Source organism: Saccostrea cucullata, unplaced genomic scaffold (genome assembly GCF_032062105.1).
Source record: "Saccostrea cucullata isolate Sc308-1 unplaced genomic scaffold, CSIRO_AGI_Scuc_v1 ctg198, whole genome shotgun sequence".
NCBI classification, from domain to species: domain Eukaryota; kingdom Metazoa; phylum Mollusca; class Bivalvia; order Ostreida; family Ostreidae; genus Saccostrea; species Saccostrea cuccullata.
In genome coordinates this window covers 251,317-272,170 of record NW_026931182.1, presented here as the reverse complement: position 1 = coordinate 272,170, position 20,854 = coordinate 251,317, and the positions used below count along the sequence as shown (strand labels likewise).

At 32.1% G+C, this 20,854-nt stretch overlaps 1 protein-coding gene and 2 long non-coding RNA genes across 5 annotated transcripts in view; 1 reads left to right on the top strand and 2 right to left on the bottom strand.

The window, feature by feature from the left end:
• Nucleotides 1-20,854, bottom strand: part of LOC134231693 (uncharacterized) — an 89,310-nt gene that overhangs the window by 5,233 nt on the left and 63,223 nt on the right. The window contains exon 12 of one of the 2 annotated variants that reach the window (XM_062713672.1): nt 16,793-16,992. The exons of the other annotated variant lie outside the window; for it this stretch is intronic. Coding sequence (XP_062569656.1) covers nt 16,796-16,992 — 197 coding nt within the window. The 3' untranslated portion in view covers nt 16,793-16,795. Of the gene's footprint in view, nt 1-16,792; nt 16,993-20,854 lie in introns of those variants that run through there. 2 annotated transcript variants of the gene reach the window in all.
• LOC134231697 (uncharacterized) lies at nt 1,961-11,004 on the bottom strand. 2 transcript variants are annotated; one of them, XR_009984601.1, is made up of 5 exons: nt 10,654-11,004; nt 7,812-8,017; nt 7,327-7,428; nt 3,470-3,578; nt 1,961-2,366 (listed from the first exon to the last, which is right to left on the bottom strand). It is a non-coding gene; the product is annotated as an uncharacterized LOC134231697 (long non-coding RNA). The 2 variants fall into 2 exon arrangements; XR_009984600.1 differs by having other exon boundaries at nt 10,740-11,004.
• The window catches only part of LOC134231696 (uncharacterized), a 42,352-nt gene continuing 41,579 nt past the window's right edge, over nt 20,082-20,854 (top strand). The window contains exon 1 of the long non-coding RNA XR_009984598.1: nt 20,082-20,266. This is a non-coding gene — a long non-coding RNA (uncharacterized LOC134231696). The remainder of the gene's footprint in view (nt 20,267-20,854) is intronic.

The following is a 20,854-nucleotide window of genomic DNA, read 5'->3' as shown; positions in this document are numbered from 1 at the left end:
TAAAATCAATCAAATTCTGAAAAAGAAATTATTTTTGAGTGAGGCCAAAATTGAGGCCAAAAATTTTTACAGAGGCCAAATTTGAGGCCAGGCCAACTTTGGAGGCCAGGCCAAAATTTGGTTTGAAGCCAAATTAGAGGCCAAAATAGAGGCCAGGCCAACTTAGAGGCCAGGCCAGGCCAAAGGGGCCAGGCCAGGTTTTAGAGTATGCCTAATTCTAGACATATGATCGTACAAAGAGTGTTAAGTTTTTTTCCTTCTTAGAGGTGTGTAAATTAGATGCGTTGCATGAAATAACTTGGAAAAGCTGGTTACAGATCATGCAAATCAACAGATTTTCTGAGAGGATTACAATTCTTAAAAATTAGGTAGAATAATTATAAATAATTTAAGCAAAATCGGATATTTAGAAGTGTGTGACTGGACAATTATCCTATATGTTAGTGTTTCTGATTAAGAAAATTAAAAAGATCTAAAAATCTGTTTCAGTCCCCTTTCATTAAATAGTCAAATCATTATGGTATGTTGAACTAATGAAGCATACAAAAGAATATCTCGAAGGATTTCTTTTTAACTACAGGTATTGGACACGAGTTTAAACAAGGATTTTGTTTTCAATTTGAACATATTAATTAACGCATCATGATGGTACAGATAAGTAGGACATACATGTTCATTTTTTAAACAAAATACACCTTAAAAATGTATTCAATTTAATTTTGAAATGGTTCACACGATATACATACACAGTTTAAATCTCATTTTACATAGGCGTCAAAACCTGGGGACTGGGGGATGGGCTAGGGGAGCTTAGCCTTTTCACCCACTTTTTGCAAATATACACATAATATAGGCACTTTTCTTGTTTGTATACCCCCCGCCCCCACCACTTTCAATTGGCTTCCGACGCCTATTTTTCATCATAATTTAATAAAGAGAGATTTTATGCATATTTTCACCAAGAGATTTGGTTGAAATTTATTTATCAGAATATTTTATTTTACATGCACTACCCATAGACTTAAATGTAAAATTCAAAGTGCATTTATTCGGACAATAATCATAATTACTAGTAACTAAAATTGTAAATTTGACGGAGAAAAAATACTACCCTGATTAAAAATACTGGACTTTTCGTTTATCAGGTTCAAAATATGGGTACATTGTCTCATACACAATACAGGTTTAGTCTTAATAACATAATTATTTTTTACAAAACCAAGACCGTTTAATATAGGTTGTATACGAAACGTACGGACAACCTAGGCATTTATGGTTAATTTTACAAGAGTATGCATGTACCTAAGCATGTATTTAGTCAAACTCCTGATGACTGCATTGAATAAAATGTGAATTGAAAATGAAAATGATAAAAGTTTATTTTTGGGGGGGTGGGGGTGGGGGTGGGGGGTTAATAGAGGGACGAGGTGGAAAATTAACAGTTATCGATTAAAGAACTAATATGTATGAATTTTACGTTTGGTCTTCGACAAATAAGGAAAAACACACACAATATTTTAATCATTTTGCCCCTTGTAAATTGCAAACTTCGAAGCTTTTAACATTTTTAACATCAAGATATGAAAACAAGTTTATTATCCTGTCATAACAAAGCAAATAAATCCGCAAAAACTCAATTATAGGGCTACTTCAGCAAATTAGGTTTTGACTGTTCTTTTGATCAGCTCTGTTAATATTCTAAACTTTTATAGAATCTTTACGAAATAGTTCAAATTTTGTGAGATTATATTTGATAAGTTCCTTTTCCATTTTCCCCAAACTTTAAGGTATTTTAACCCATACTGTGTATAACCTCAGTAAACATTGAATGTTTTAAGAAAGTTTTACAAATTCTCCATGTTTCTTTCTGGTAAGGATTGTATTCTTTACTGAGAAATAAGAAATTCCTAAACATACTCTGGGTTTTTTTCTTAATATAGCAATATTATATAGGCTGGTCATCTGCAGGATAAAAATCTGTTCTGATTTTAGTACAAAGAACAAAACTATTTTTTTTTCTTTTAATTCATTGTTGTTTATGTTAAGGGTAATAATTGTATGAACTGTCCAGAGTAAAAAAAATTAACACCTTCAGACTACAATAAAAGAATTCCCTCTTTGTCAATCAAGTATGATAATCAGAAACATGTTTGCTTGTGAAAATTGATTTAACAGAATATAATGAAATTACAGAACAGAGAAGTATGAGTTTAATTTAGTTTTAACAGATAAGTTAATTGTTATAGTATGGGATATTTGTAGGATGAATTAAGAGGAAACTTATTTTTCTGCTGTTTCTTCCAAAGTTGAAGCACCATCACTTTTCTTCTTGAGAAGATCCATCTGCTATTTACAAATCCAGTATTCTTAAAAACAAGGAAATGAACAATTATGTTTATTGATCGTTAAAGGGAATCCAGTTTACAACAGTATTCTTTTGTTTTGTTTTAAGGGATGTTATACTTACCGATAAGAGAGAAAAACAAAGTTGTTTTGTAAATATGGAAATGAACACTATTTAGCCTTTATATGCTACAGTGCAGGGAACTAATTTTGTTACATAAACCAGCATCAGGATCAGCATAAGTAGGATAAGGATAGAACTAGCATCAGCATCAGCATTAAAAAAAACAGCATTACTTGGATCAGCATCAGCAAGCAAAGGATAGAACTAGCATTGACCAAAGTGAAAACAGATAAAGGAAAGTCATTTAATACAAATTACAAATAAAAATTACCCCAAAAATTATTTTTAATGGCTTAAAATAGCGATGCTGTTTTTGAATTATCCACTTCCGGCAGGATAATCCTACATCCGGTAGCATTACTAGCACTGACCTAGTTTCAAACCAGCATCAGGATAAGGATCAAACCAGGATCAGGATAATGATAACTAGCATCAAAATCAGCAAGCAAAGGAAGCATCAAAATCAGCAAGCATAGGAAGCACCAAAATCAGCATTGATGCTGTAACAAAATTATTTCCCTGCACTGTACTAATACAGATGGTAAAAAATGTATAATCACTTAATCATTGACAAATCAGACAAATCTGCCCAATTCGCGATCCTCACTTCAATAATGGCATGTCAAAAATCGATTCTCTTTAAAAAGGCATCCTCAAAATTTAATCAATTATTCAGAAAAAGACACTGTTAACATATGATCATATCCAAAAGAAAGTAAACTTCCTAACTTTAAGAATGGCATTAGCAAGGCTGCTGTTCTTTTTCTTATGCATTTATAAAACTTTATCTGAAGATGACCGTTATTTTAAATCTTAACAACAATACATAAATGATATAGGAGACCTATTTTCAGATTATAGTTAAAGAGCAGACATAATTCACCTCAAACAAATTTTTAAAAAAGATTCTTAACTGTATCTTAAAAACAATGAACTCCAAAACAAATCCTTAGAACTTGAATTTCAAACTGTCTTGATCTTATAGTAGTGGATCTGTAATACCTGCTTCTAGTACTGCTATATCCCCTTGTCCTTCCTTGTTATAAATCCCTTCCTTGTTCATGTTGTTTCAACTAGAGCCAATTAACACAAGCTGAAAACACTCCGCGACCTAGTTAGATGAAGCAATCTTAAATGTGACAAAATGTGACAAAATAACCTTTATTAGTAACTTGTATTAACTTTGTTTAGAAGTCTCAGTAAGGAGATTAAGGGATACTGTTTATTGAATTGTGTTTACATTTAATATATTTGATAACTTGTTTGATTTTTTTTTTAACTTCGGGACATATTGTGGAAGTCGATATAGTTCAGTTATTCCATTCAAAATATTTAGTCAGGTGACCCTCAAAGAAATATTTATATACAGGTAAAAAAAGCAGTGTTACGTGCAGCAGATAGTGACAGAATTAGAAGGAAATTTTAGAAAAAGGTTAGTTGGTTAGAATACCTGCCTACATTACACCAAAACATAAAAAAATTATCAAGATTATTGTGTTAATTAGGATCTCTCTCTCTCTCTGTCTCTTTCTCTCCCTCTCTCTCTCTCTGTCTCTCTGTCTCTCTGTCTCTCTCTCTCTCTCTCTCTCTCTCTCTCTCTCTCTCTCTCTCTCTCTCTCTCTCTTGGTAATGGATGACTCTATCGTCGGAGGCTGGTAAACTATACTTATAGAAAGATCTGAATAAGTTGAGTTATATCAATAATTTCGGTTAGTTGGTAACATATTTAGGTCGCAGATTTTGTAAGGGGATGTTTTTTTTTATTAATTTAATTAAAGTGTATTATTTAAAGTTTGAATATAATGATCGATTTAAAGTTTACGTATAATCGGGGGGATACAGAAGTCTGAAACATTGAAAACATCCTATATGCAGAAATATTTTGCCTTTTATCTGCGATTCGAAAATGATGACGATCGCAAATCTAATCAGAACTCATTTAGCGAAAACGTAATTGCAGGTTGTGCTATATGAAACTCTTGGGGAAATCTCTTGTGAAATTTCTTTTTAACTGCATTCTATAGCTAATTCTCATTAGTATAAAACAATTATTGAACGGTAGTAAAGTACCTAAATGTATATATAATGCAACTTGTTCGGGTTTAAAAAAGGAAAGTTCGATTAAAATGTGTTTGTTATTAACTGGTCCAAGAATCTCTCTTTAATTTCACATTTGTATGAAGAACGCTACAATAGGTAAGTTTTCTTTTATTATAACTCTATATGTTTTTAGTTATTTAGCCTTGTTACATGTAATGTGATATTGATTTATTTAAATTCATGTGTTTCTCTACATGTACCTTTAAAAAATCAACACCATCAATCAGACACCTCTTTGTAAAAAATAAAAAAGATTGCAGCTGTTTATAAAGCTCCATCTTATCCACAAAACTCTGAAAAAGTGGAGGGGAATACAAAGAAAGTGTAGTTATGTTAGTTGGAGTGAATTCTTACATGTATCTACATTATGGAGTGAATCTTTATTTAAACATATGCGATACACATATTCCTTTTGTCTCCACATGATGACTAAGGGGCTGATCAGTATCTTCTGGTCTTAAATTCCCTGTAAATTCTATCTGTAAAGGTCTATCGGATGAGAAGGTTTATTCTGTAGTTCCATTTCTTTCGCAGTAGGGTTTGCTGACATGTATATAAAAAATCCCCACTGCTGAATAATCAAAGGCCGCCTTAAACGGGATGATAATGTCTTTCTATGAGCGAAAACTTTGCCGTCAAAACAGAAGAGCAAATACTTCAAAATGATTCGGCTTCCTTTTGATGAATTCTTTTGAGACAGATAATACATGTTCATGTAATATATAGTAGTAGTGTTACGGATTTGACTACCAACTATTGCATAATTAATTACACGTATTTTCAATAATTATAGAGTCACTTTAGTGGCAAAGTGCAACATACCTATGATTGATTTGTTGTTTATTAAAATGCTGTGATGTCAGTTTCTTGAAATGCTGTGATAGTGCAATAACTGTCAGTTGGGTTCGTGAGAGTAATGAGAAATGTTGAGGAATGAGAAGTTCCACAAGTATTTTTTTTACTAAAATGAAATTCGCATTGGCTATTATACATAAAATTAATATATGAGTCGAAAAATACCCCTTAATTGTGTTTTTGTAAAAATGACTATTGACTTTAAAATATTGTAAGGCATTGACTTGATATACTTAATTATGCATTAAATGGCACATAAAACACTTGTTTCACAATTTACACAACTGACAGTAGTTAACAAATATGGACTGATCTTGCATCATAAGCTTTGCTGAATAATCTATTATCTCCAACATTTGGAGTTGAACTAATGTGCAGACCATAAAATTCAAATTTGCCGTCCTCCATTACTTAGTTTTGTGTGTATGTTGTCTCAATATAAGTGAAAAATTCTCGGGAAAGAGGTTAAACAACAAATACACCACATTAATGTCTGCTTCAGACTCCCACTCCATACGAAAACTTCAATTTAATTACAATTAATGCATATGAGTGATATGTTAATAATTCTAAGAAAAAAACTCAGTCCAATGACAGGTCATCTGTACATGTTCCAATACTAAATTTGGGTTAGGGAGGACAATCATTATGTTTAATAATCCTGTTCTCTGAAATTACCCTCACTTTATGTTAGGTATAACTTATTTTGCTGATCATTTCTTTCAATTTTTTTTTTTGCATATCAACCCATACGTCATGTTCCTGGCACGTGTATTTTTGATAACGCCACATAAAAATACTTGGGTGAATTGAAATGTAAATAAGATACATGATCTCTTCGTAGGCGGCCCAAATAATACTTTGTTTTCGAAACAATGTTAAATCTTTGAACGGAGTGAATTGAATGTAAAGAAATGAGTCAACATGTTTCTCATTGAGAATGAGTGAAATGAATTACAGGTAAATATCGTACATGTTTTCCAAGAAAATGTTTCTCATTGAGAATGAGTGAAATGAATTACAGGTAAATATCGTACATGTTTTCCAAGAAAATGTTTCTCATCGAGAGTGATTGAAATGAATTACAGGTAAATATCGTACATGTTTTCCAAGAAAATGTTTCTCATTGAGAATGAGTGAAATGAATTACAGGTAAATATCGTACATGTTTTCCAAGAAAATGTTTCTCATCGAGAATGATTGAAATGAATTACAGTTTTCCAAGAAAATGTTTCTCATCGAGAATGAGTGAAATGAATTACAGGTAAATATCGTACATGTTTTCCAAGAAAATGTTTCTCATTGAGAATGAGTGAAATGAATTACAGGTAAATATCGTACATGTTTTCCAAGAAAATGTTTCTCATCGAGAATGATTGAAATGAATTACAGTTAAATATCGTATATGTTTCCCAAGTTTTTATTGTTATCTCATATAAATACGTGTTTATTTAGGAAATTGTTTTAAGTTCTGCAGTTACGAAAATTTGTCGTTTTAAAAAGATTTATGGATATTTGCCCTCGGGGACATAAAACGTAGACGAGCTCACTTTTAATCTCAGTCTCACTTTTTCCAAAGGAATATAAAGCGGACAAGTGAGACTGAGATTGAATTCTTTTATCCATTTGAAGCGTACAAGAAGGGCGAAAGAGTGTTCACAAATAGGACATTTTTCCGAATGATTTTCAATTCTGGTGTTATTTTGAAACTTTTGAGATGCTTTTCACTCTGAGAAACAAAGAGCACAAGCTTGCCTATCTGAGATTTTTATACACAAGATGCATCTGATACTATTTTATGAAATATACAAATTCGGTAGATTGTCAATCTTGTGCTTTATGATGTCGTAAACAAAATATTCTATAAAATGCGTACAAATACGAAAATTATAAAACTGACTCACTTTCTGCCCTTCCTGTGACCTCTGATGAAAATCATAATTTCCCCAAAAAGTAATATATCCACATTCCTAAAATGAATTTTCACCCTTGTGTTTTCTATAGATCTGAAATAAATAAAAACAATAATATCAACTTCCTTGTTATCTTATTCACATCTTTCCTAAACAAAGAAGCAAGTTTAACGAAGAGACAGTCAAGTGTGTAAATAAAAATTTATTTATGCAAATTATCCGAAGTTCCTTGAGAGCCTTGTCATCATCGTGTTAAATGTCCTCTTCTTTTAATCTGAAGGTACCGATTTAAGACAAATTTATGAGCTTTATACATTTGGTCTTTGAGAAATAGAGCTAAAACATATATATTGATCACTCATTGTCTGTTACTTCTTTCAAATAACATACTTGGTACCTTACAACACTTTACCTTCTAAAACAGCTTTAAAGTTCTGTAGTAAAAACAGTTTTTAATGTATCTGCAGAAAACCTACCTGTAGACCCATTTATGCAAAGTAGGTTTTGACTGTGCCCTTGATGAGTTCTGTACAGAGGGGCACCTCCTCATCGCGGGGGCACAGTCCAGACAGCAGACCAGGTGACCACAGGGCAGGAAGGCGGCGGCCACATCCTTGTCACAGCACACCTTACACACTATAGTCTCTGTCAGACCTAGGAAGCCCTTGTAATATCGGCTTCTCTGTAAATATACAAATTGTCAATGATTAAAAATGTATGTAATGATTCTTCCCATTTAACTTCTTTTCATGCATGATCCTTTTGGCATTCCAGTATCAATTCTGTGCAATTTCATTCCAAGTATCAATCCTTTGTAATTTGTGGCTCAACATCTAAAATTATTCTGAATACCAAATGCAGATTTTAAAGCAAATCAATTTAATTATCCAAATTGAGTGGAAATTAACCTCTAGAAAATTTATTGTGTATCATTTCTGCCATTTAATCTTTACTCAAAAAATAGATCTTTTGAGATTTTGTTTTTTTCCAACTATTTAAAATATTTTCCCCAATAAACATAGCAGATTTTAAATGCGTTAAAAAAGGAAGTTTAAAGCTATTTTCTTTTTTCTCTGGTAAAGATTATATTCTTTACTTAGATTTAATGATTTTATAAATATACTCCTTCTTCAAGATAGCCATATTACTAAGGCTGGTCATCTGCATGAAAATAGCTGTTCTGTGTAGAACAAAGAGCAAATGCAATGTCTGTTTGATTCTATTATTCATGTTAAGGGCAGTTACTCCAATCAGTATGGAATACATGTATTTAATGTAAATAACAGGGTAGAGGAGAAGTACTTTAGCTAAGGCTCAACAGATAATTCAATTGTATGTTTAGCGGATTATTGTAAGGTGCAGTTATTGGAAACTAATTGTTGTGTTGTACGTCATGTTCTGTACATGTTCTGTACTTATGCTTGAAAAGATCCATCAGCTATTTGCAAATCCAGTATTCCTTTCAACGTGAAATTAAGAAATTAGGCTTGTTGATCTTTAAAGTGAATCTAGTTTACTGTAGTAAACACAACTGTTTCTGTAAATAAGGTAATGAACACTGATCAGTTTATGAATGATAGAGATCTTCAATTACTTCATGATTGACAAAACAGATAAGAAAGATCTATTTAATAAGCACAGGTACGTCCGGTCAGAGTTCTGAAAATAGTGAAGTGATAATACCAAATGAATATCAAATGAACAGTTCCAAACCATGACATCAGCAAAACCGTTGCCTTTTTCCTAATAAACATATTGAACTCTACCTCAAGATGACTTTATTTTACAAATTTATAATTATCTTATCTATGAAATATTGGAAAGCTGACACATAACGTACATGTCAGATTACAAAGATGAGGGTTCCTTGAAGTCTTTTTATAGAAAAAATTAAATGACATACAAACTTTTAAAAAAAAATCTTAGCTTTACCTTGTCTTAATAATCTTCAGAACATTTAATATCCAAACTGTCTGGATCTCCCAGTTGTAAATGATAAGGTTGTAGTAGCTGCTTATAGAATTGATAATATTGTACATGTCTTTGTATTGCTTTGTTATAAAGAGCTAAATCACACAAGGTGAAAGAAAAATCACTCTGCGACCTAATTACATTGAACTCATTTAAAAGTGTATTAATATTATCGTTTGTAATAAAATTATGTTTAAAGGTATCAGATGAGAAATCAGAATTTGCATTTTCATTGTTTTAAGTTCGAGAACTTACAGTTTTCTAAATTGTGTTATCCTCACTTTGCACTTTATTTAATGGTTTGCTGTTTCCTTAGAACCGTGTGACCTAATTTTGAAGTTGATTTTCTTACGTGACGTAAAACCCAAAATATCATAAACGTTTACAGGCGTAAATCCCAAAGGATAAATATCGCCAGCATTTTCAGTAGTTTTTTCATACTTATTTTATAGAATTAATGATTTTATAAATCCACCCCGGTTTTCTCTCTTAATATCGCCATATTATGTCTAGGTTGACCATCTGCATGGTTAAAACTGTTCTGATTTTAGTACAATGCGCAAATGTAATTTCTGTTTGATTTCATTTTCATGGAAAGGGTGGTAACTCAGTAGAAAAAAGCTTTTACCTTTAGACTACAAGAACATAATCCGATTTTGTCAATCAGGGGTGCTTTATTATACTAGATAATGATTAATTTTTAAGCTTGTATATTTCATGGAACAGAAAATGAAAAAAAGGCAGGCCTAGGATACAGAATCATGACTTTCACTTACGAGATTTAACAGATAAATAAATTGTTTTATGTAGTGAATTACTGTAAGGTGCAGTAATTGGAATTGTATTGTAATGTTGTGCCTTCAAGTGCTAAGGCAATATCACTTTTGTTCTGAACTAATTCTTGACGAGATCCATCTGCTTTTTGCATATTCAGTATTCCTATCAACATGAAATTAAGGAATTTAACTTGTTGATTTTGAAGGGAAAATAAATCACAATAGTTTTCTTGTGTATTGGTGAATAAAACACTTAAGCAATGAAACAAAAAAAATATCACGAAGTTGTTCCTGTAATTTATGGAAATGATATGTATGCTACAGATGCAAATGTTTAAAACCCTTCAATTACTACCAGGTAAATTATTGACAAAACAGATAAATCAGCTCTATTCAAAAAGCACCGATAAGAGTCCGTTACTCTTCCATGCTCCATTAAAGAATAATAGGAAATAAAGGAGTATTGGAAACCTGACTCATTACACATGTGATATGTCAGTTTATAAAGATAAGTGTTGCCTGACGTATTATCATCGACAAACAATTTTTTAAAATCTTAGCCTACATGTACCTTATCCAAATAATGAACTCCACAATAAATCGGCAGAACATGAATTTGTCTTGATCTCCCATTTGTAACTGATAGAAGTATAGTACCTGCTTTTAAAATTGCTATCCCTTGTCCAATATAAAGATCCAAATCACACAAGCTGAATAGATAGATTACTCCAAAAAAAATTAGATAGAACAAATTTAAACGCGACAAAATATCCTGTGTAAGCACTCCTGAAACATATGTTACAAATTTGAAGTATCACTTAGGACATCCAAAGTTGTTGTTTTCGTTGATATAGGTTCCAGAAATTATGTTTATCCTTTCTTTAACATGTAACATGTTATATGATGGCTTGTTGTTTCGCTGAGCTTGTGACCTATTTTTAAAGTCGATTTAGTTCTGTGACGTAACAAACAAAAATTCACAGTCACGTGATCCCCCAAAGGATATACAACCTGCGGGATTTTCGGTAATTGACATATTGCTCTCAGTGGATATAGACATAAACTATACTACTATGTTAAGAAGGAAATTTTAGAAAAATCAGGTTAGTTGTGTAAAGTGCCTAATAAGATTAAGGGGGATGTACGGCCACTTTTAGTGCAGTGAGAGCAAAATGTAAACATTTCTTCAAATGGCTAAAATACATTATATTTTGATCAAATTTTAAGTCTTTTTGATAAAGATACAATAAATATGCATAACCGAATGCATGTTGTGCATATATAATCTATACTTTTGCAGAAAAATGCTTTTGATATGCTCCTTAGAACTGCGCAGCTACAGAATTCAGCAGAGCCTTAAAAAATCCAAAAAAATATGCAAACTGTGCATTAATGTTCTCTCTACAACCATTTGTTGAGAAAATGTCTAAATTTTGCACTTTTATATGATAATTTCAAGTTCAAAACAAGGTACCATTGTCTTCAAAAAGAGTGTAAAGAACCATGAAAGTAGTTCATGGATAGCAGCACGTGGTCTATTTTTAGCACAGAATCTTGTTTTCCAGACCTCTTCTTAATATGGAGGGGCATAACAATCTTTAAATGTAGAAGAGAATTACAGTTGCAAAATATTTCAAATAATATGAACACTTTTAAAAGAGGAAAGGTGTTATAGTGTGGCTTGAAGTAATTTATTTAGTTTGAACATAATTTTTGTTTTCTATTTGCCCATATTTTCAAAATTACAATTGTACAAAGTAAAGAGAAAAAATCAACCTATGAACATCTTTAAAATGATGTTTGGTGGTCCTCCCAACTCAGGGAAAAATTATTGGGTCCGTATTTATAGGTGAGAAAAAAATCCTTAAAATTTAAACAGAATTGTTTACGGAAGAAAAAGAAAAAAATATCGTGTAATGGAATGTTAAAAAATGAGTCGGGCCATTTCTAGGCAGTAGATCGGGAGAGAGGGCAACCAAATATTTTTATAACAAGTGGTATTATAAGGCTAGTACATGTTCCATCACATACTTAGTAATGCAATTTTTTTAATCTTTGATACTATTTTGAAAAACAAACAAAGGATTTTCGGGGGAGGGGGGGGGGGGTGGGTGGGGGTTGGGGGGTTGGGTTAGCACTCACTTTTTTGCGATGATAGACATAACATATGCAATGGACCTTTCATTGCAAACATTGTGCTCGCTTTTAAATTTCATAGAAACAACTCATTATATTTTATCAAGCTTCGTATGTTCAATGAGCGAGAGCTTACAACGTTGTCAACATAATGAGACATGATGCGTTTTTGTGTCCAAACATGACCCCATACAATGTGTGGGTCATTGCAAACATTCTAGCTATTTATGTGAGGTGCCTGAAGGAAATCCTATAACTGCCTATTTTTTCTATCTAACTTATAAACAAAATAGACATATGTACCAACTTTTCGAATGTAAGACATGTAATTACAATTTATTTTTCATGCACTGCATATTGTTTAACATTTTCAAATTAAATGCTAAGCATCCTACTTGCAGTGCCCCATTTGAAAATAACTTCTATCGCCACAGAAAAAAGACCCACCGTAAACACATATGTTTAGGACATTTTTATCTTTTTTTCTTGAGTTTTAAAGAAACCAACAAATTATCAAGACTTGTTCCATAAAAATTAAATATAATCATGGTAATAAACGGATTTATCCACAGCAGATATATGCACATGCCAACCATGTGCTTAGTGGAATAATATTAACGAGGAATTTCGAGTTGTAAACAGAACAGTTTTTCCCGATTTGCTGGAGTGAGGTTAAAATCGCGTTTTTTCATTAATCAGACGATGCGATGCAACAAATAAAAGTAGTAAGTAATATAACCTAATGATTATTACTTAGTAATTTCTTGTCTTGGTGTTATTATGGTCGCATTTATTCTAAAATCATTGTTATTCGAACTCTGTGTGACAGAGGAATGGCGGACGAAATAAACACATGGCCTCAGGAAGACACCCATATAAAAAATCAAATTTTCAAGAATTATGGATAATGACAAGAAAAAAACGAAACAAATGGTTGTAGCCATATTATCAATGAATCAAACTAACTCCATTTTCAATGCATTTTTCATCTCATGAATGCTGTAGCTGCGCAGTTCTAACATGATTAATTTTCTTCTAATTAAGACAAAATAAACTTAATTGTTTACTAATTTTGGTCTCTAACAGTAGGTAATTAGTGCATTAGCACTTTGAGTAACTTTGAGCTAGTTTAGTAGAGTATTAAGCGCATTCTTGGTATTTCTTAGTTTACACCAGACTAGATCCAATATGGCTTGTACATCCCCCTTAATGCTTCCTATATTTGCTTTAGCAATGCCTGCAAGGATATATCATACTGCGATATATTATCGTGCAAAGAGTGTTTAGTTTCTTCTCATTCTCAGAGATATCTAAATTAGTTGCAATGCTTGAAATGGATGAACTGGATAAAGATCATGTAGATCAAAAGATTTTCCGAGAGGATTATAATTTTAAAGAATTATATTGATTATATATATAATTTACGCAAATTCGGATAATTAATTATGTGTGACAGGGAAGTAATAATGTGTATTCACGTTTGCAATTTTAAAAATTAAACAAAGATCCCAAATCTGATTCAGTCTTCTTTCAGTAAACAATCAAATCATAAAGGAATGTTGAACTAATGAAGCACAAAGAAGAAAATATCGGAATATTTCTTTTCTAACTTTATTCAAATTGAATGCAGATTTTATTAAGGAATTATTTGTTCGGCGTGAATATATATTAGTGCATCATAATTTTACAGAGAGGTACATGTATATATGTGTACATTCTTTAAACAAAATACGCCTTGAAAAATGTATTCAACTTTGTGTTGAAATGGTTCACGCAATGCACACACATGTATATCGTTTAAAAGTTCATTCATTTCATAATTTGATAAGGAGAGTGTTTATTCTTTATCATCAAGAAATTTGTGTAAAAATCAAAGGCTGAAGTGAGGTTTTCTTATCAAAATTTGTTCGCTGTCTGTCGTCTTCGTGGTTATTGTTGTCGTTGGCGTCGTTGTCAAAACCTTTTTGACATTTTCAGCTTCGTCTCAAAAACCACATGTAGTATGATACTAGTATACAACTGTAATTTAAAAATGTGTTTCCGTGTGCAAATTAAACATTGTCAACCTGGCTCCTCTTGGTTAATTTACTGCTGCCTCTGAAGCTACTTATCTACATCTGAAAAGTGATGATTGAATGAACGTGATGAATAAGGTGTACATAGTGAAGTTAATGAAAAATGCCCATTGAGTTCATTTGCTATAACCTTATATCTTACATATTAAGTGTTGCTCTTATGGCGCATTATGCCACAGTTTCATTTTCCCTATCTGATGTGGAGATATCAGTGTATCTAATGAGACGGTATAATTGAGTTTCCGTGCCCAATGTTAATCGGCAAGTGGTAACATCTTAGTATGAGTGAAAAATTTAGGAAGGTATATAAACAATCAAAAATATCCCCTTAACTGCAAAACAATTGAGCCTGCTTCAAAACAATCCAAGACAACCAGTCTACTTAAAATTGCAGGATACAGTAATTTAGAGTATTCAGAATTCCGGAAATCCATAAAAAATGACATACTTTTATAAATATATAGCCAGTCTTTTTAACCTAATTCTACAATATCTATATTTTCAACTATTTTCAACTATTGAATAAACGATGTTGTTTAATTACATCTGAATCTATGTAATCTCAAATCTTATAATTTTTTTTAATTTACAAAACTGTATTTTTAAGGTTGCCTACGGAATTTACGGACAATCCACGTATACATGTTTTTTTGTAAATTAAAAGGTGTATGCAATATATTGTCAAACTCCTGAAGATTGAATTGAATAAGATGTATATTGAAAATGAAACCGGTAAATTTTATTTCGGTGTTATACAACAGGTTAAAAGTCATCGGTGAGAAACAGACTTACATGTCTTGACCTTTCTCTTACAAAAAATGATCGACTCTGCGTCCAGATGACTGCCGTTTTATATCTTAACGAAATATAGGAAACCCGTCACATCATCTACATGTCAGTTCTGTTTGACCTTGGACTTTAAAAAATAATCAGCTCCCTTATTTAGACACCTCTTTGTAAAAAAATTACGGGCCTCGTCTGTTTATAAAGCTCCGTCTTCATAACTTACAAAACTCTGAAAAAGTAGAGGGGAATATACAAAGAAAGTGTTAGTAGTGATGTTAATTGAAGTGAATTCGTATTCATAATGGATTGAATCTTTATTTTAAACATATGCGATATACATATTCCTTTTGTCTTCCGCATGATGACTAAGGAGCCGATCAGTATCTCATGGTCTCAAATTCCCTGTAAAGCGAGGCGACAATGGTCCATCGGATGAGACAGTTTATACCGAGGTTCCGTTTCTTTCCAAGTCCAAGTATGTGCTGACATGAAAATAAAAAATCCCCACTGCTAAATAATCAAAGGCCTACTTAAACCGGATGATAATGTCTATATGAGCGAAAACTTTGCCGTCGGAATATTAGAGCAAATACTTCAAAATAATTCGGCTTCCTTTTGATGTGCATCATGAGTGATTTGTTGTTTATTAAAATGAAAAATGATGTCAGTTTCTTCAAATCTGTGATTGCAAAAACTGTGGGTTGGGTTCGTGACAGTAATCAGAAATGTTGAGGAATGAGAAATTCCACATAATTTGTATAATTCAAACAGTGTACGTACAATAGAATAAGACGCATCTTGTGTAAAAAAAATCTCAGATAGGCAAGCTTGTGCATTTTAGTTTCCAAAAGTGAATAGCATCTCACAAAATTACATCAGAACAGGGAACAATTCGGAAAAAATGTTCTACTTCTGCGCAATCCTGCTCCCACCAGTATGAATTATACAAATTCTGTAAATTGTCAATTTTGTGTTCTGTATTGTCTGAAACAAAAAGTTCTATAAAATGGATAAAAATTTACTTAAAATAGAAATTAATTAATACACTTTCAAAGAACTTTTTACTGATCAACTGTTGCATCGTTCTTAAAACACACCCCAAACCAGGGACCAAAAGGGGCGTTTACTGATCTTTTCCTTTCACCCTTAACAACCTTTGATCGGAAATAGAAAGATATATGATAATTAGTCATAAACAGCAAAAGATACACTATATTACGTTAAGATAAAAATGAAAGACTGATGAAACTTATAATTTATCAAATAAAGGATATATTCATATTCCTAAAATGCATATTCACCCAGTCACCCTGGAGTTTTTCTATAGATCTGAAATAATTAAAAACAATCACGTTTCCTAAACAAGGAATGCAAGTTTTACAAAAAGATAGTCATGTGCATAAATATGAATTCTTTAAACAAATTATCCGAAGTTCCTTTAGAGCCTAGCCATCTTCGTGTTAAATGTTCTCTTCTTTAAAGCTGAGGAGGTACCGATTAAAGATAGATTTATGAGCTTTTTACTTTTCATCTACAGGGCTACAGCTGTAAAACACAAACAAAATATTTTTATCATCCATTGTTTGTAACTTCTTTCAAATAATATACTTCGTAATTTATCACACCTTACTTTCAAGATTAAAACAGCTTTATAGTCCTGCAGTAACAAAACAGTTCTACATATATCTGCAGAAAATTTACCCAATATAGAGCTACTTAAGCAAAGTAGGTTGTGACTGTGCCCTTGATGGGTTCTGAACAGAGGTGGCACCTTCTTATGGCGAGGGCACAGTCCAGACAATAGACCAAGTGACCACAGGGCAGGAAGGCTGCGGCCACATCCTTGTCACAGCACACCTTACACACTATAGTCTCTGTCAGACCAAGGAAGTCCTCCTGTAATACCTGCTTCTTTGTAATAGTACATATTATTTAAGTTAACTATATTTTAGAATACGCATTTCAATGTTCTATTCATGAATGATAATTTTTGGCTCAACACTTAGTTTTAAAAATCAAAGCACTGAAAGTACTGATGGGAGTTGATTATTAAATCAATTCGATGTATGATTGATTGATTTATATTGTTTTACGTCCCTCTCAAGAATTTTTGACTCATATGAAGATGCCATCACTTCCCGGTGGAGAACTGCAATTTATTTTACTTATACTCGGCACCCATAGAGCAGAGAGAGGTCTTTTTTGAGCCAGCACCTACTTCGACCAGGGACCTTCTTTTACACATTCTCATCCAAAGGACCGGTCTCCAAGTCTTTTTGTGCATGGGATTCAAACCTGAACTCGATGTGTGTAACCTTGCCCACTTTCCAAATTATACTTATATTAATGCTTCTTGATTGAGGCATGTGAGAAGCAAATGCATTAGGGGATTTCGTGATCTTACAGAGTCAAAGCGATATGGTTTGTCCTACTGTAAATCACTTTTTATTAGAAATTTGTTTCCGCGTAACTAAGCAAAACAGCGTAATTTCTCTCTCGCACATATACATGTACAAGTACTTTTGACAGTTTTAAAGATATAACCACAATTCGTAAAGAAATATTTTGTCATGCTAATAAATAGTTACATGTAATGACTATCTCGCGAAAATAAGATGTCTCGAAAATTAAGTGATCTACAGTTATTTGAAAATAGCTTGAACGTTATGCGAAATCTTGTTAGATTAATCGTTTTCCTCACAGACTTCGTCCTTATCTTAGATGAAGGTATGGAACTTGTACTTTCAGTATCTAAGATAAAAAGTTGTTTTGGGATGAAAATGACACTCAAGACAAATTTGAGAGAATATGAATAACGCACTCAGTGGGGAAAATGCAATTATCTTAATTTGGGTATGGGGAATAACTAATATGGATAAATATTGACATAACTTGATAAAAATATCATCAAATGATTACGACATCACAATCAATTCATGAATAAGGTGGACAGCGTTTTTCGATATAATGAAATTTAATTGTAGTAAAATAACAAATACAATCTAAATTGGTGATGAGAAAATTAATGTAGCTTTACTTTGAAGGTATTTCACAAATATAGATTTTGGTTCACAATATTAATCTTGTAAAATAGGAAAAGACTATTCAAGCCCATATCAACAATTTATCATCGATAGTATTATGTCTAAGTGTAGGGTTAATCTATCAGATTCAGAAATTACATTTCCTACAGCAAAATTAGTAACAAATTTATACACATCAGGTATTGAGTTTTTAAATAATCAGTTGACTTTTTTTCACAGATTGAGCAGGAGTAAATTCTGAAAATAAAGTTTAATAGCTAGGTTGCTTTTCATATTTTTTTATCACATATGAGTATATATTTTTTGTGAATGGCTAAAACCCCAAAATTTCATGTACATACAATAAAATAAGTTCAATGATGTTCAAAAATCTGAATTTAAGTATAGTTCATGTAGTTTGTGATGTAACAGATTGGGGTATGTATTTCATACTTATAATAGAACTCGTTCGATTATGACATATTAATTATGCCTTTTTGCCTGGTATAATTCATTTTTAAAATGAACATTTTATATTTTTGAGACTGATTTCTGTGAAATCTAATTAAAATTGCAACGAGATATTTGTTAAACCACAAAGCATAATTTACTAGTACGTGTGTATTTGGACTTTTTTCCCAAAATGTATATGCACTTTTAGTATTACACAGATCTGTATTATAGGGAAATTGGATACCCCAATATCCATCCACGTCCTTAAAATACTCAATGTGCCAAAAATTTGCAATAATCTATTTCCACTCTTTATAATTATCTTGCTTAGTCAAACAGTCATCACGCAAATTGCCTATCATTATACTGTATATATAACTGTACAACTTTCCAAAAACAAACGAAATTAACAAGCTTCATATATTACGCATATAAAAATCATCCTGTGTATACTTTCATTTACTATCATTCCGAACACAAAAGTAAAAGGCGAGAAGTAATATTAATCCATGCAGTAGGTCACTTCTGCAGCATTTGGGAGATCTTATCTAAATTAAGCTTTACACATATTAGAGATTCGCAAGCACACAATGCCCGCTGAGTTATCAATCAGCCTGAGGCAGGTGCACACATACACATGTATTGTAAACAAAACAGCTAGCCTAGACATGAAGTTTTGTTCTCTGTTTTCCAAATTGACTTTAAATTTTATAGCACATCTGATTACTAAGCGTTTTATTGTCTAAATATACTGTATCAATTTTTTTTTTTGTGTTTTTAACCACCAGAATAACATCATGTTTTCTCATCACATTGCAGACGCTTTGTTAGTAGAGAATTTCTTGTCTTAAAATTAGAAAACATGCACAATGTATGAATACATATCAGAATCGGTATGATTATTTAGGTGACAGATGCTTAAGAGGAAATTAAAATGACAGACTAAAGTTGAATACAGGGTGATTGTGGACTATATTGTCAAGAATTATGATTTCTTTATAGTAAGTTTAATGGGGAACTATTTTCTTATTCGCAATGCTCATTTTCCTTGGCGGCTGTTTGTCAGTTGCACTTCCTGTCTTGGACCACTGACATAGACTCGTTGATATAATCAACTCCCAATAATAACATTAATTTTCAAAACTGGCTGATTAATTTTGTCTCTTCAGTAGATAGAAGTTTCATTTGAAACTGCTTATATTCTAATTGCTTGTATCAAATTTGAATTCCTGTCTAGATAGACACCTGATCAAGTGATCCAAATGTTTTTTCTGCTTTACGTGTGATACAATAAATAAAGGAAGAAAGATCCAACTTTGTTGCTAGCCCAGGCCGATATTGTTTTCCATGCAGTGGTATACGGGGTATTAGACTGCTTGTATCAACTATGATTTTATGCTTTTTGATTTGATTCACATATTATCAAATTTCCAGGTGATTATTTCTTTCTTGTACTAAGTGGATCACACTCACACTTCAGGTTTCGTGGGAAGTAGTTGCAGTATGGAAAAATACGACATCTGAATACCTCAGGTTAAAGAGCCAAAAAAATCAATAAAAAATGACTGACGTTGACATTTCCTGTTACAGGAGGCGGGGTTTATGCCGGCGTGTGGACCACACTTAACCGCGTGTCATCGTGTTGTTAGATTAAGTTCATTGTGAAAGAGATACAGAGAAGGTTAGGTCTATCTACTCCTCGCTGAAACAGGTTAGTTTTTTTTTTCTTTCCATATAATTATGTCTTTATTTTGACATTACTATATCTTTCAAATGTTGTAACCGATGGTTTTATTTCCTCTGCATTCACTTCACGTCAGGTTTCTTTCTGTAAAGAGGTTAGTTACAATATAATAATTTCAAGAGGAAAGTATAATTATCTTCAATGTATTGTGCATAATAACAGAACAGTTGCAATATTCGCTTCCCTCTTACCGTCAAAGAACGGCTACTATTAATCCAGAAAACCAAGTATTACCTTGACATTTTTCAAAACAATTAAGAATCTTTAAAAATGAACTAAGAATGGTACACTCAAAAGAAATGTACTTGCAAATTGAAGAACTTTGTGAAGTTTTTCCCAGTGTTAAATGTTGACATATTTAAATGTTGACATATTCAATAGTTTAAAAATTGTAAATGAATATCAGCTGAGAACTGATGATTTTGTCAACTCTGAAAAATTAAATCTAAAATTCGTGTATTACCCCGAGATGCATTTCATGCCATGCAATCGATAAAATATATTTTATACAAACAAGTGGATTTTATTTTACAACTACAAATCTTTGGAAATTGG